General features: G+C 44.9%; 1 protein-coding gene across 1 annotated transcript in view; it reads right to left on the bottom strand.

Moving 5' to 3' along the window:
* Otoa (otoancorin) overlaps positions 1–15,912 on the bottom strand; it is a 91,312-nt gene that overhangs the window by 73,125 nt on the left and 2,275 nt on the right. The window contains 4 exon segments of the mRNA XM_042054085.1: positions 10,554–10,739; positions 12,386–12,589; positions 13,543–13,727; positions 14,046–14,285. Coding sequence (XP_041910019.1) covers positions 10,554–10,739; positions 12,386–12,589; positions 13,543–13,727; positions 14,046–14,285 — 815 coding nt within the window.

Raw genomic sequence — 15,912 nt, 5'->3', positions numbered from 1 at the left:
GTCTCCACGTCATGATTTGGGGACTGGCAGTCCAAGGAAGCCTGCTACAGAAAGCCAGACAAAATATGTGAAACAAAGGTTTCAAGATACGGAGTGCAGGAATCAGAAGACTGAGGTCTTGGAGAGATCTGCAGACAAGCGGAGCACAGGCAGCACTCCTGTTCCCACCCTGAGTCTGCAGACAAAGGGAGCCCAGCCCAGCACTCCTGTTCACACCCTGAGTCTCCAGCCCACAGTGCAAGCTGAGGAGGCTGAACAGGAGGTCAGGAAAGTCAGGGCATCCAGATGTTCAGGGAAGGGCACTGGAAAGGAGTACACCACCCAGAGAAAGTTCTGGAGATCTGAGGAGGGGTTCCTTGAGTATTGAAGAGGCCACCTGAGACAAGAGAAACGAAAGCACAGAAGGTGGGAGCCATGTTTATCTGGGAGCAGGGGCATTCCCACAGCTAGAGCAGATGTTCTGGGACTGTTTCCCTGAAGAACCACCTCAGGAATGGCCACAGGAGGCTGCGTCACTTCCTGGATCCATGCAAGAGGAAAGGAGGGACGAGACTGGGTGAAGAACATGAGACTTCATCCCACATATTTCACTTCCTATCAGTCTGTATTTTGAAATGGGAAGCTATTGTAATCACTGTAGAGTCCACGGGAAAAAGAACAAATGACTAACACACACAGCAACAAGGATGACTGTCAGCAGCACGCCGAGTGAAAGAGTCAAGGAACGGGACTAGGAAAGGTGGCTCCACAGCTAAGCGCTCGCCACACAAGCATGAGGACCCAAGTTTAGATCCCTAGCACCCGAGTGAAAGGCAGATGGTGCATGCCTGTAATCCCAGCCCTGGGGAGGGAAAGACAGGAGGATCCCTGAGGCTTGCTGGCCAACCAATTTTGCTGAACTATTAAATTCCAGGTTCAGAGAAAGTGGGAGAGCCTATGTCAAAAAGTAAGAAGAATGACTGAGGACAGTACCCTATGTCAACATCTGGACACTACATGCATGCTTATGCACATATTCATGAATACACACCATTCATAAAAATAGAATATATATTACACAGCTCCATTTATGTGCAACTCCAAAACAGTTAAAAATCATCTACCATGACAAAGTCAGGAGTCACCTGGGAAACTCTTAGGGCATGCTGGGAAACCTTGCTGCAAAAGAGCACGAGAGACTTTCAAGGAGTCCAATAGAAATTTAATTATTTTTGTTTTGTGTATATGAGTGCCTGCATTGATGAGTGTGCAGTACCTGCAGAGGCCAGAAGAGGGCATCAGATCCTCCTGGGACTGGAGTGACAGACAGATGGGAGCTGCCAAGTAGGTGCTAGAAATCAAACTGAGTCCTCTGAAAAAGCAGCTTGTGCTCTTTAACGGCCAGGTCATCACTCCAGTCCCCGTGCTGGGAATGACTCTGTCTTGGTTGCAGTGGGTATTACACAGAATCCACACTTACCCAATCTCTTAAGAATGGCTGTTTTAAATGGGTGGGTATTACTGCATCTAAGTCATAGCTCCCAAAAGTTGCAATCAAAAGAGAAAAAGAAACCATGGGCTACAGAGTCATGCAGTCTGGTTCTGTCCCACCTCTGCCCCTCATTAGCTGTGTGATACAGGGAATTTGCTTCACCTCTGTACTTCAATTTTCCCTGTATTTCAGTTTAAAATGGGGTAGAGAGTGGTACTGTCTGAGCTTGCATTATGTTGTTGTGCTAAAATTCTGATCACAACCAACTTGGGGAGGAAAGGGTTTGACTCCCGGCTTACAGTCCATCACCCAAGGATGCCAAGACAGGAACCTGGAGGCAGGAGCCGAAGCAGAGGCATGGAGCTTGCTCCTAATGGCTTGCTCAGTCTGCTTTCTTATACAACCCAGGACCACCAGCCCAAGGATGACACCACCCACAGTGAGCTGGGTCCCCCTATATCATTAACCCCTAAAATATCCCACAGGCGGGCCTCGAGGCCAATCTGAAGGAGGCAGTTCCTCAGGTGAGCGTCCCTCTTCCCAGGTGACTCTTGTTCATGTTGAGTTGACAGAGATGAGCCGGCACAGGTGCTCACCTCACACTGTCTTTGAAGAAGTAAATCGGTCACTTTGAATGGAACTTTGCTTGGAACAAGTTCTGAGTGTGAAGGGTTTTGTTTGTTTGTTTGTTTGTTTGTTTTTGTTTATCAAGACAGGATTTCTCTGTGTTTTTGGAGCCTGTCCTGGAACTAGCTCTTGTAGAGCAGGTTGGCCTCAAATTCACAGAGATCCTCCTGCCTCTGCCTCCCGAGGGCTGGGGTTAAAGGCGTGACCTACCACTGCCCAGGTGAGTGTGAGTTTTAATAAGCAAAGAGGTCAAATGTCAAGTTTCAGCCTATGCCTGTCACTGTCACTTACTCTCTTTTTACTCCTTGAATAAAACTCTTTAGGGGTTGTCCCACCTACTTCTTTGTGCCTCGCTCCCTGAGGCTGCTACTCAATGCTCCTTTCTGTCCTTCCAAGACGTCAGATTTCCCAGGTCAAAGTCCTTTGTGAAGATTCCTCCCCCCTTCTGGCCTGGCTAACTCAACTCATTATAAATCCCGAGTCTTTCGTGCAGCCCACCGTGAATTCCCTAAGACAAGACAATTAGAGAGAACACCGATACTTCTCTTTCTGAGCACCAGGCATGACTAAGGTACATATTTATATCTGTATAATTATTTCATGCATTCATTTATCAAATGCTTATTGAGCATCACTGCAGGCCAGGCATTATCTACACTCTGAGGATCTGGCAGTTTGCAGAGTTGTGTCCCTGCTGATGTGTTAGGGAGTCAGGAGGAAAATAAATAGGCAATCTAGTAACTCTGCTCATGTCAGGGAATGATGGGTGCTACCGAGGAAAAAGAAGCAGTGAAGGAATGGGAGCCATGGTAAAACATGGAAGGGAGGATCTGAGGACAGGAAGAAATGAACCACAGGAATATCTGGGAAAAGAAAGTTCCAGAAAGAAAAAAAGAGCATGATTTGTTTGCACATTTTCCCATAAACCATGCAAGAAAGGAAGGCGATGAGGCTGGGAGCGGCTCGCCTCTCCGGTAAGCACTCACCCTTGGTTTTGAAGCAGTTGGAGTCACTGGACAGGCATTAGCATGGGGACATCTTACTCTGGCTTTTATTCTAACTGGATACTGGATGTGTGTAACTCCTTGGATGGGACACCAGCCTTGCAGAGAGGTGTGAGGAGGACTCAGTCCCAGGGAGTGGGGGTTAGGAAACTCGGCTGGTTCCGGGGATGTTCAAAGGTGCAGCCGACATGGGCATACAGGACAAGAGAGAGAGAGAAGCCATAGATGGTGACAAGGATTTGGGTTTGAGCATGTAAAAGAGTAGTAGCTTGGGGAAAGCACTGAATCACCAGGTTGTGGAAGAGTCACTGAAGCTCCATCTTGGACATTCTAATTCCAAGGGGCCGATTGGCCATATGGTACGGGTGGCATTGGGAAAAGCAGGATTTGAGTTTGCAGGCCGAGGGAGCAGCTCAGACTAAAGCTATCCACACACAGCAGTCAGTGTGTTTTTAAACTCTGGAACTAAATGAGACCGCAGAGAAATGAGCGCAGAGAGAAAGATTTTTTAAGGAATGACATCTGGTGGGGCCGGAGGAGGGCGAGACTCTGTTGTGAAAATGTCAGGTTGCCCAGGTACCAAGACCAAAGTCAAGATTGGAAAACTGTCAGAACAAACAACCTAGCTCCTTCAGTAAATGATAGTGGAAGGGGACTAAGGAGATACATCCTTCACTTGTATTGCATAATTTGAACTCTGATTCAAATATAACATTAAGAAAACAACTAGGGAGCCCCTCCCCTAGGCTTTATAGACCAGTCTACAACTTTGAACAAAGACTTTCACTTTATCAGAAACCAGGCTAGATCTAGGGACCCCAGGTAAGACACTGTGTGCCAACACTCCTGAAAGCCCACCCAACAACCCCAGACTACACCCCATCCCCTGAGCTCCATATCCTGGTCTACAAATCTTTACCAGAAGCCAGGCTGGATCTAGGGACCCCAGCCCCCCAAAACCTCAGTGGAGACACCCTACTGGAATTGAAGACTCGCTAGTCACTGGGATCCTTGGCTACTTAGGTCAAAAGATCAGAGAGGAAGGAGAAACCAAGGAACAAAACACACATCCAACAAAGACAAATGCAGGAACCAACACCTAGACCCTATAATCATCCCAAATCCATATGCCTATATGCCAGTATAAAAATACAATCAATAACAGAAAGGGTAAAATGGCACCACTGGAACCCAGCTATCCAATGACAGCAAGACCTCAACAAGCCAACATGGCTAAAGCACAAGAAAATTGCCTAAATAATAACATTATGAAGATAATAAAGGTCCTTAAAGAGAAAATTAAAATATATCTTAAAAACTGAGGAAAAGACAAACAAAAAATTAGATGAAATCAATAAATCCCTAAAAGAATGCCAAGAAAGCCAAGAAAAACAAACAGGTGAAGAAAACAGTTCAAGACCTGAAAATTGAAATATAACCAATAAAGAAAACACAGGCAGAGGGAATCTTTAAAATGGAAAATCTGAATAAGAGAACAGGAATTACAGACACAAGCATCACCAAAGAATACAAGGGATGGAAAAGAGAATCTTGGGCATTGAAGACATGATAGAGAAAATAGATTCATTGTTCAAAGAAAATGTTAAATCTAAAAATTCCTAACACAAAATAGCCAGGAAATCTGGGACACTATGAAAAGACAAAACCTAAGAATAATAGGTATAGAAAAAGGAGAATGATCCCAGTTCAAAAACCCAGAATATAGTAAACAAAACCATAGAAGAAAATTTTCTCAACCTAAAGAAGGACACACCTGTAAGGTACAAGAAGCTTACAGAATACCAAATAGATTGGATCAGAAAAGAAAATCCCTATACCACATAATAATTAAAACACTAAACATACAGAACAAATGAAGAATATTACAAGTAGCAAGGGGGAAAGGCCAAGTAACATACAAAGGCAGACCTATTAGAACCACACCCAAGTTCTCAACTGAGACCCTAAAATCCAGAAAGGCCTGGACTGATGTCTTACAGACTCTAAGAGATCACAGATGCTAACCCAGGCAACTATACCCAGCAAAACTATCAAGCACCTTAGATGGAGAAAATTTATTTCATGACAAAGTCAAATTTAAACAATATCTATCTACAAATCCAGCCCTGCCAGGCGGTGGTGGCACACTCCTTTAATCCCAGCACTTGGGAGGCAGAGGCAGATGGATCTCTGTGAGTTTGAGGCCAGCCTGGTCTACAAGCGCTAGTTCCAGGACAGCCTCCAAAGCTACAAAGAAACCCTGTCTCAAAAAAAAAAAATCCAGCCCTACAGAAGGAACTAGAAGGAAAATTCCAACCCTAGAAAGTTAACTACACCCATGAAAACACAGGCAATAGATAATATCATACCAGCAAAACCCAAAGAAAGGAAACACACACACACACACACACACACACACACTACCAAAGCACCATCAACAAATAACAGGAACTAACAATCATTGGTCATTAATATTCCTCAAATTCAAGGGACTCAATTTTCCAATAAAAAACACGGGCTAACAGAATGGATACAAAAACAGAATACATATCTTATTGTGTGCAATAAACACACCTGAACATCTAAGATAGACAGTACCTCAGAGTAAAATGTTGGAAAAAGATTTTCCAATCAAGCAGATCTAAGAAGCAAGTTGGTATAGCTATCCTAATATCTAACAAAATAGATTTCAAGCCAAAATTATTCAAAAGAGATGGAGAAGGGCATTTCATACTCATCATAGGAAAAATCCACCAAGATGATGTCTCAATTCTGAACATCTATGTCCCCAATGTAAGAGCAACCCTTTTGTAAAAGAAGCATTACTAAAGCTTAAAACACACAACACCAGGGAGGGGAGCAGAGAAAAATGTAGAGCTCAATAAAATCAATTTTCAAAAAAAAGCACAACATCCCACACAATAATTGCGGAAGACTTTAAAACCCCACTCTCACCAATGGACAGGTCATCCAGACGGAAACTAAACAGAGAAATAACAGAACTAACAGATGTTATGAATCAAATGGACCTAGCAGGTATCTACAGAACATTTCACCCAAACACAAAAGAATATACCTTCTTCTCAGTACCTCCTGGAACCTTCTCCAAAACTGACCACATACTCAGCCACAAAGCAAGTCTCAACAGACACACACAAAAAAAAATTGAAATAACCCCCTGTATCTTCTCAGACTACCATAGATTGAAGCTGGATTTCAACAACAGTCAGCCTACAAATTCATGAAAACTGAACACCTCTCTACTGAGTTACCACTGGATCAAGGAAGAAATAAAGAAATTAAAAACTCCCTAGAGCTCAATGAAAATGAATGTACAACATGCCCAAACTTATGGACACAATGAAAGCAGTTCATAGCACTAGGTGCCTTCTTGAAGAAGCTGGAGAGATCTCATACTAATGACTTAAGAACACACCTGAAAGCTCTAGAATAAAGAGAAGCAAACACACCTAAGAGGAGTAGATGGCAGAAAAAAAATCAAACTGAGGGTTGAAATCAATAAAACAGAAACAAAGAGCAATACAAAGCATCAATGAAACAAAGAGTTGGTTCATGAGTGGACTGGGGGTGGCTGAGGATGGGAACATGAGCATTCAGGTTGGAAGAGGAGAGTATTGAAAGAGACTACTGGAAACGGGGTCATTTCGGGGTCAGGTAAAAACCTGGTGCAAGGGAATCTCCCAGGAATCTACAAGGGTGACCCCAGCTAAGACTCCTAGCAATAGTGAGTACATGGCCTGAACTGGCCATCTCCTGTGACCAGACAAGACTTCCAGTGGAGGGAGTGGACACCAACCCATCCACAAAACCTTCGAGCCACCGTCTGTCCTGCTTATGATGTGCTGGGGTAAGGGTGGCCTACAGATTGAGGGAGCAGCCAACCAATGACTGCTCTAAAACCCATGCCAGGAGAGTAAGCCCACCCTGACACTGCCTGGAGTGGACCCACAGGCTGGATGACCCAGAAAGCTAGGATAGAATTAAATACAACTGGAGGGGGGGAAATGTTAATGCAACGATGCCTGACGATATTCTGCTGTGCACATGGATTGGTACCTAGCTCAATTGTCATCAGAGGGGTTTCATCTAGCAACTGATGGAAACAGATGCAGACAAACGACCAAACATTAGGTGGAGCTCAGGGAATCCTGCAGAAGAGGGAGAAAGGATTGTAGGAGTTAGAAGAGTCAAGAAGACAAGAAAACCCACAGAATCAACTAACCTGGACTTACTGGGCTCACAGAGACTGAACTGACCACCAGGGGGCCTGCATGGAACTGACCTGTGCACGCAGCATATATGTTTCAGCTGTGTGTCTTGGTCCTATTGTGGGACTCCTAACAGTGGAGCAGGGGCTGTCTCTGACTCTTTGACTGGCTTCTGGAACCCTACTCCCCATACTGGGTCTTCTTACCCAGCCTTAAAACATGGGGAGGTGCTTGGTCTTACTGTGTCTCGATATGTCATGTTTTATCGATACTCACGGGAGACCTGCCTTTTCCTGAAAAGGAATGAAAACAGAGGAGTGGATTGGGGGATGAGAACAGAAAGGGGGCAGAGATGGTGGGCTGGGAGGAGAGGAGGGAGGGGAAACTGAGACTGGAATATAAAACAAACGAATAAATAAATTAGGACTGCAAAAGTGGCCCAGTTGCCTAGCATGCACAAAGCCACAGGCTCAATTCCCAGCATCACCTAAGTCCAGCAGGCTGACACACACCTGGAATCCTAGCACTTGGGAGAGGTGTTGAGGGTCGAAGTTCAAGTCTTCCTTGGGTGCGTAGAAAGTTCAAGGCCAACCTGAGATATCTACCAGACTCTATCTCAAACAAACAAAACAAAAACAAACAAACAAAAAGAACCCTGAAAATTCTGAGCCCTGACTATGTGCATATTTCAAAGAATATTTTTAAATTTGATGACGAAACTCTTGTTACATTTTTTTCTAAAGAGCCATTATCTTTTAAAATAATTTTGCGCTCATTTATTGATCTTGAATTTATCTTGAGGAGCATGCCATAGGGTTCACGTTGAGGGCAGAGGACAACTTGTAAAAGGCAGTTTTTTCCTTCCACCCCGTGGATTCTAGGAACAAGACTCAAGCCATCAGAGCAGGCAGAAAGTCCCTCTGCTGAGCCATCTAATACTGTAATGGAAGGGTCAGCAGCACCTTTGGTCAGTTCAAATGGCTACCTGATTTATACAGCTCATGAGAGGACTAGAACTGTGGTTGAAATGGCCAATGTCCCCCAGAAGCCATGTTAAAGATTCGGTCCCCAGGATGGCACTCTTCGGAGGTGATAGAGCCTTTGAGAGGTGGTACTTTGTGTAAGGTTCTTGGGTCAGTCCTCAAAGGAGATTGTAGAATCCTGGAACTTCCCTCTTTCTCTTCTGCTTTCTGGCTGATGAGGGGAGCAGTCATCCAATAAACATGCCAGGCATAATGTGCCACCTCACCACAGATGCTTGCTCATCTGTCATGGGGGAGCCTTGAAACCTTTGCTCTTCATAAAGCTGATTGGCTCCTGTGTTTGAGTACATTGATGATGACACACAAATGTTTGTTTGAATGTTTAAAAAATAGAAGAATAAGAATGTCTTTTATAACAATATTATAATAAAAATATTATTACAAAATATTTTATATTATAATAATTGCTATGAAATAATATTTTATAATAATATAGAAATATTAGCAAATAAAATTTTATAATGATATTATTATGTTATGATTACAACATAAACATTCCACATATGGAATTTACATTTTCGCACCCAGTCTTACACATGCAAAATCAATACCTAAATGGGATTTTCAAGTATTTACTGTGAAACATTGTGTCTGCCACAGAAACCTCACACAACACATTTTTACCAGAATTGACTGCGAACAACCACCTGGTAGGACTGACCTGTAGCATTTGGATTGCAGAAGTATGCACAATGCTTTTACACAACGGGATTCCCAACGCTGCAATCCCAGACACCGTTTCCACCGTTGAGCGATGCACGCTCTCATTTCTTGGTGTAAAGGTTCGCAGTTTTGACCATCTCAGCTTCTTTTAAACACATCGGTAGAAGTTGTTTTTGTTTGGGGTTTTGGTTTAGTGGTTTGTTTGTTTGTTTTTGTTTGTTTTTAAGTTAAAAGGTTGTTGGACAGATGTAGAGGAAGCAAGAAAGAGAACTGAGAAGAGTGGCCACAAGGCTGGGGAGTCCTGGGGAAGAAAGGTGACCAAGAGGAAGCACACAGGATGCTCAGGGGACAAGTAGGATGAAGACCGGAAATTACACTTTGCTTCTGCTGACTCCCAGGCAAGCCACACCCCAGAGAGGAGAGTAAGGGGAGTCAGGACTGAAAAAAAGCTAGGCTAGACTAACATAAAACAAGCCAGTTTCCACCGGGCGGTGGTGGCACATGGGAGGCAGAGGCAGGCGGATCTCAGTGAGTTCAGGGCCAGCCTGGTCTACAAAGCAAGTTCCAGAATAACTAGAACTGCTACATAGAGAAACCCTGTCTTTTTTTTAAAAAAAAAAAAAAAAAAGTATGAGGGCATGGACTAGAGAGATGGCTTAGAGGTTAAGAGCATTGACTATTCTTCCAGAGGTCCTGAGTTCAATTCCCAGCAACCACATGGTGGCTCATAACCATCTTTAATGAGATCTGGTGCCCTCTTCTGACATGCAGGCACACACGGAGGCAGAATGTTGTATACATAATAAAAATAAAGAAATAAGCCAGCTTGCAGAGGAAGACTTCCTCATCCTGGCTTTATCTAACGAACACAGCACATGTGAAAGCAAGCCCCAGAACCACTGAGAAAGGGTGCCACTAGAGACCACAGCATGGCCGGAGCGTTTAGAGCTCTTTCCTAGGCTCTCTGGTCCATTCACATCCTCAGGGAAGCTTGTCCCTTCTGGATAAGCTATTTGCAACTTAAAAGCACAACTTCTCTATCTCTCATGGTGGCTGCTGGGATTTTTCACCTCCCCTTTTCTATATGTTTTTCTCTTAAACTCCAGTATAATTGTTTTTTTAACCTTCCTTCTGAATCCATTTATAAATTGTTTTATTTATGAAACTAAGAACCTTAAAAGGGAACTTCCCTCAGTAATTCCAGTAACGAGGTAACAACAGCACCCTCTTCCAGTATTAGAAGGAACTTCTGGAGGTAAAGAAAATCCCATGGTGGGTTGGTGCTATCCAGAAATTACAGGCACCCAGCATTCTCTAGTCCAACTCTCATCAGCACTGCCTAACTTATTACATTAATGGATTGTTTTGTCCCTCAGGGAACCTCCACAACAAACATTAAAAAAAAAAGCTATTGTGCTTCTTTGACTTTCCAGGGCCAAGACAGACCATGACACTTTCGAAACACCAGGCACCAAGACCCTTAGTTCTGGTAGGATCTGAACAAACCAGGGCTCACCAGCTGTTCCTCAGAGCTGCTATGCTCAGCTCTAACAACTTCCTGGATCTGAGCGGTTGGGGAACCTCTCGCCTCCTTCCCTGTCCTCTCTGGTCACGTGCCCCTGGGCCCTCAGCCTCATTCTCGGTCCTCCAATTTCCCAGACAATGACGCTTCTTGTGCCTGACCACGCTGATCCTATTACCGCTGCGAGAGGGTTACAATAATGAAATAAGCACTCCTCTTTCTGGGGGACTGAATGTCTTCAGTCTGGTGAAACCTAGCTCACTGCCAATTGCGGATTTGGTTTTAATTAAAAGCCCTTTGGGGTACTCTCTTGGAGAGGGCTGGTCAAAAGGATTGAAAGAACTAGGCAAGGCATGGACCATTTGGTGGTGGACAGCTGATAGCTTTCTCTGTGGCCCTGTCCTTTCTCCACCAAACCACCCTGCAGAACCTCAGATGACCACAGCGGCAGTCATTGCAGACCTCAGAGCTCCTTGGGACGAAGGTTGCCTGAGGGAGCGGTCAGAGGTCTGGTCGACTAGAAGAGGTGCTCCCAACTTAACATCTCAAAACTTACAAGTCACGGGTGAGCCAGAAGCAAGTTGTTCTTCTACGAAATGAGAAGCGGTGCTCGGAGGTTCCTTCAAGCTGAGACATGCCACCCAGACAACTAACAGTCTGCCACTGCTGTAAGGCAGCTCCATTTAAAGTCTGGGGCATGAGCTCCACACATGGGCCCGTGTACACACACACACACACACACACACACACACACAAATAAAAGGTATCATTTCATAGTTGAGTGTGATGGCATGTGCCTGTAATCCAATCTTAGTACTCTGGAGGGTGTTAGAGTCAGGAGGATCACTGCCAGTTCAAGGGCAGCCTGGTGTATATATCAAATTCCAGGATACCCTGGGCTACATAGTGGAACCCTTTCTCAAAACTAAAAACAAAACAAAGACAGCTCATGGCTAAGGCAAAGGAAAACCCACATGAGTTAGTGAGCTTGCATTTACTTCAGTACGTCATATTGGGACCCCCTAGCTTAGGACTGCAGAAGTCAGAGAGAGGTACAGGGGCTTCAGAACCTGCCCCCTTGACCAGAACACAAACTCTCAGTGTCTGCCTTGACTACCATCAAAAGGCTCTGACTTCCAAAATGCAAGGAAGAGGAGGAGAGAAGGGACTTGCTGGGTACTCTCTTCACCGGTGTCCTTCCCTGCTTATTCTAGCAGCCCTGAGTTTACCCGACTGTGTTTCACAGGTGAGTTCATATGCTTGAAAAGCTCACACAGCGAGCAAATGGCAGTGTGCGCTCTAAAGCTGCAGAATCCCCAAGATTCATGGCCCTCGAAAATACTGAAGGAGGCCAGCCCTAGTGCGTGCACGGCCACACTGAACACTTGCAGAAACTTGGAGGTGAACACCCCCGTTGTGCCTACTTCACCCATGAGAATGGTATGTCTCAGAAGCCAAGTGAGCAGATCAAGGCCTTGCAGCTACTAGGTGACAGAGCCAGGTCTGGACTAAGGGATTGCAAACACCAGACATGCTCAACAGTCCCAAATCCCAATCCCAGGGACCCAGCAGCAACCCAGGATAGGATCACAGCTTTAAGTTGAACCGCCAGTTCCTACCTGCGTGCTACTGAGCAAATCCCTTAACCTCTCTGACCGTTTCCATCTTTATATATGAGGGCAGCATGTAAACATGATTTTAGGCATGCATAAATGTATTGTGACAGGTTAGATAGCTCAGTGGGAGAGCTTGCTCGCCAAGCATGGGTGTGGGGATTGCATTTACGTCCCAGTGCAAAATAAACTAAGTATGTATCCAGTGCATACTGGCCCCATCTTTTCACAAGAGCCAGGCAAGCATTAATTAACACCTCCTCGCCTTTAACATCCCCGAAGCTCCCAGCCCAGCCTGGAGAGCAGAACTCAAACAGCAATAGTTGTTCTGTGACTGGCACTATTGTTGCTGCAAGGGTCCTTAAAATGGTATCTGTTATTGATGTGACTGTTAAGTAGGTCCTGATGCCTTCTGTTCTGTGAAGGGTCAACACACACACACACACACACACACACACACACACACACACACACACACACCCTCCTGCCATCCTGAGAATATCTAGAAGCATATAAGGCACCCACACTCTGCCTACTGTCTGTCCACTGCTTTCCCCAACGTCTGGTCCGCGGGTCCTCACCTGTTAAGCTGCAGACTCCAAGGCTCTGAGTCCAGCCACGGTGGTGCTGCGACAGCCACAACTTTCAGGACTGCACCAGAGCACGCAGCTCCTCCGCCCCCTTCCCTGCCTAGGTCCTATTGCCTGGGATCTCCCAAGCCTGGACGGTTAGCTTCCCTAAAGACAGTGGCCAATGACAATGCAGGGAATTTATTTGGGTCCGGATTCAAAGACACCATTCAAACTCCAAAGTCGAGCTGGGGGGAGAGATGCTCGGCCGTCGCTGCAGCACGTGGGACGCTGAGACGAGAGAACTACGAATTAGAAACCAGCATGGGCGACAAGGTGAGGGTCCAGTCCTAAAACACGAGACTGCAAAATTACAGTGGGAGTCATGTGACCGCTAGATGCTTGGTAGCCTGGCTGTTTCAAGCTGCGATCACTGTAGCAGACTCTTTAGGAGTACCATCTTAGCCAGCTGTGGTGGGCACAGACCTCTGTGAGTTTGAGGCCAGCCTAGCCTATGAATTCTGGGCCTGCCGGGGCTGCACAGAGACCCCTGTCTCCAAAACCACAACAATAACAAAAGAGGTCTCTCGTTTTTACAAACACAGTTACAAACTGTAAGGCTGAGGTGGGCATGAGGATGGGATCCAGGAGTGGCAGGTGAATGGATGGGGTAAGACTGGCATGTCTCTAGTTACTGAAGTCGATGTGAAAGTCTCCTTACTTTAGCACCATGCATAAAAACAAAACAAAAACCACGTTTGGAGCGTTCCAGAAAAACTCCATTCTTACCAGCAAGGCTACAACTGATGCACACGGTGATAGTAGGGAGAGATCCGTCTTAGGTGCTCAGCGTCAAGTTCAAGTCCGTGGCTAGACGACCATCCATCAACGGCATGAGTATACTTCCCATAAGAATAGCCTTGTGCTGCCGGTGCAGCCCAGTGGTAGAGGAGCCTAGCACGTGCCAGCCCTGGGTCCCATACCCACTGGAAGAACAGTCTCTTAAGAAAGATCATATAATAAACACACACACACACACACACACACCCAAAAAAAACCTTTCATCTCCAAAAGAGCCAACTCCTAATATATGTGCTTTTATTAAAATGAGATACAAATACATTAAAATAACAGGTTTGTGCCAGTGAGATTATGCATACCTGTTTTTCATCTTACCCAGTGAAAATACAATTATGGATCTGGGAGGCTCTCTTGCAATTCTCTCATTTAATGAAACATCTCAATCATCCTAATTTTAATTATTGTCAAAATAAAATTAAACATTCTCTTCGGAAAGAACCCACGGAGGTGTTCTGATGCCCATCAGTGGACTTTGATATTCTTTCTCCAACATCCTCAAAACCATCCTTTTGTCCCCAGGCTTTGGTTCCGTTCTCAAGCCCTGAATGATAGGAAAATCTTGCATCTTCTGTCAGCTTCTGATTAGACACCTGTGAGCTTTGCACGATTTCTTCTAGAGAAGTAAAAGCATCTATCACAGCATGTAGAGTCGTGTGAATGGGCACATACACGCACTGGGGAGCCTGGCAAAGACACCAAAATGTCACCAGTGGTACGCTCCGCTATGAGTCAGACAAGTGACGCTCATTTTCATTGCCTTCTTCTGGGCTGTTTTTCTTTTCTCTAGTTAGCGTGATATTTGGAATGCAAAAGCTCCGCTTTGTGACCCATCGGCGTGTCAAACACAAGTGCTGAGAAACTAACATTGCAAGCTTAACGTCCTGGTCACTTCAACCCACCGCTGGGAGACGGCTGGGGGCTCACAGGCATTTAAACATGCAATACTCCAGCCAAGGCAGTGGCACAGAGCTACAGTTCCCTCCACTACAGGAACTGGAATACAAGGATCACTCCAAATTCTTTGAGTTTGAGACCAGCCTGACCCCCATCTCAAAAAAGTAAAAATATACTGTGTCATATCCTAACAGGGAATCTGACAATAGCATCTGGGCATCCTATCTATCCTTATCTATGCTCTTGAACAGAAGTGCAGATATCCAATGTTGTTACCACCTTACAGGTATTGAAAGTAGTTCAAAAATGACTTTATACTGAAGGCATTCATTCATCTGAATAGGTCAGACTGACTTCCAAACCCAGGGGGACTCTTAAATTCTAGTTATGTAACAATATTCTCCCAATTCTCCAGAGGTCTAAGATTTCATAGAGAAAAGGGATTCTGTTGTTCAGCGGTACCAATGGATATTTACAAAGTGCACTTTACCAGGAAATGAAGCCAAACGCCCCGGGTTGAACTATAAAAGTATGATGCATTGATCCTTAGGGAATGAGAACCAAGCAGAACCAGCTCGTATACATTAGACAGCTGATATCTAAAATAAGTGTTGGCAAGGATGTGGGCAAACTGGAACTCGGGGCACTGTTGGTGGGCATATAAAAGTTTCATTATTGTAGTTTCTCAAAAAAAAAAAAAAAACACTAAAATTAGAATGAGTTACAGTGTGATCCAGCAGTTCCACTTTTGGTATCTTCTCCCAGAAAGTGAAAACAGTCTTGAAGAAATATTTATACAGTCATAAACACAGCAGCATCGTACACATCTGAAATGTGGAGTGCTCTGAGCGTCTATCAGTAGACAAATGGATGAGCCCTCCACTTTCAGGAGTCCACGTCCCTTGCAGACATAGAGTCATGGTCTTTTTTTGTTTGTGTGTGTGTATGAGAGGGAGAGGGAGGGAGGGAGGGAGGGAGGGAGGGAGGGAGGGAGAGAGAGAGAGAGAGAGAGAGAGAGAGAGAGAGAGAGAGAGAGACTGATTTATTTCACTTAGTATATACTAGGGTGGAACCTGGATATGGAGTTGGTTAATAGGAAGTCTCCACTCTGGCAAAACGAAGTGTTCTAGAGACAGATGAAGGGAAAGATTGCACTGTTAGACTACAAACATCATTGAAAATGGTTGGTGGTCAATCCGTTACATGTATTTGACTACACAATGATGGGAAAAGAAAAATGATGGCATTCTATGTCAGTCAGCATTGGTAATTAAAAAATGAAATCAGCTGGAGAGGGCTCAGTGGGTTAAAGCACTGGCTGATCTTCCAGAGGTCCTGGGTTCAGTTCTCTGCAATCACATGGTGATTCACAACGGACCACAAGACCTGGAGCCCCCTCTGACCTCCACTTGCACC

Source organism: Arvicola amphibius, chromosome 1, assembly GCF_903992535.2.
Source record: "Arvicola amphibius chromosome 1, mArvAmp1.2, whole genome shotgun sequence".
NCBI classification, from domain to species: domain Eukaryota; kingdom Metazoa; phylum Chordata; class Mammalia; order Rodentia; family Cricetidae; genus Arvicola; species Arvicola amphibius.
Note: the sequence above shows the minus strand (reverse complement) of the source record. Positions and strands in the feature narration are given on the sequence as shown.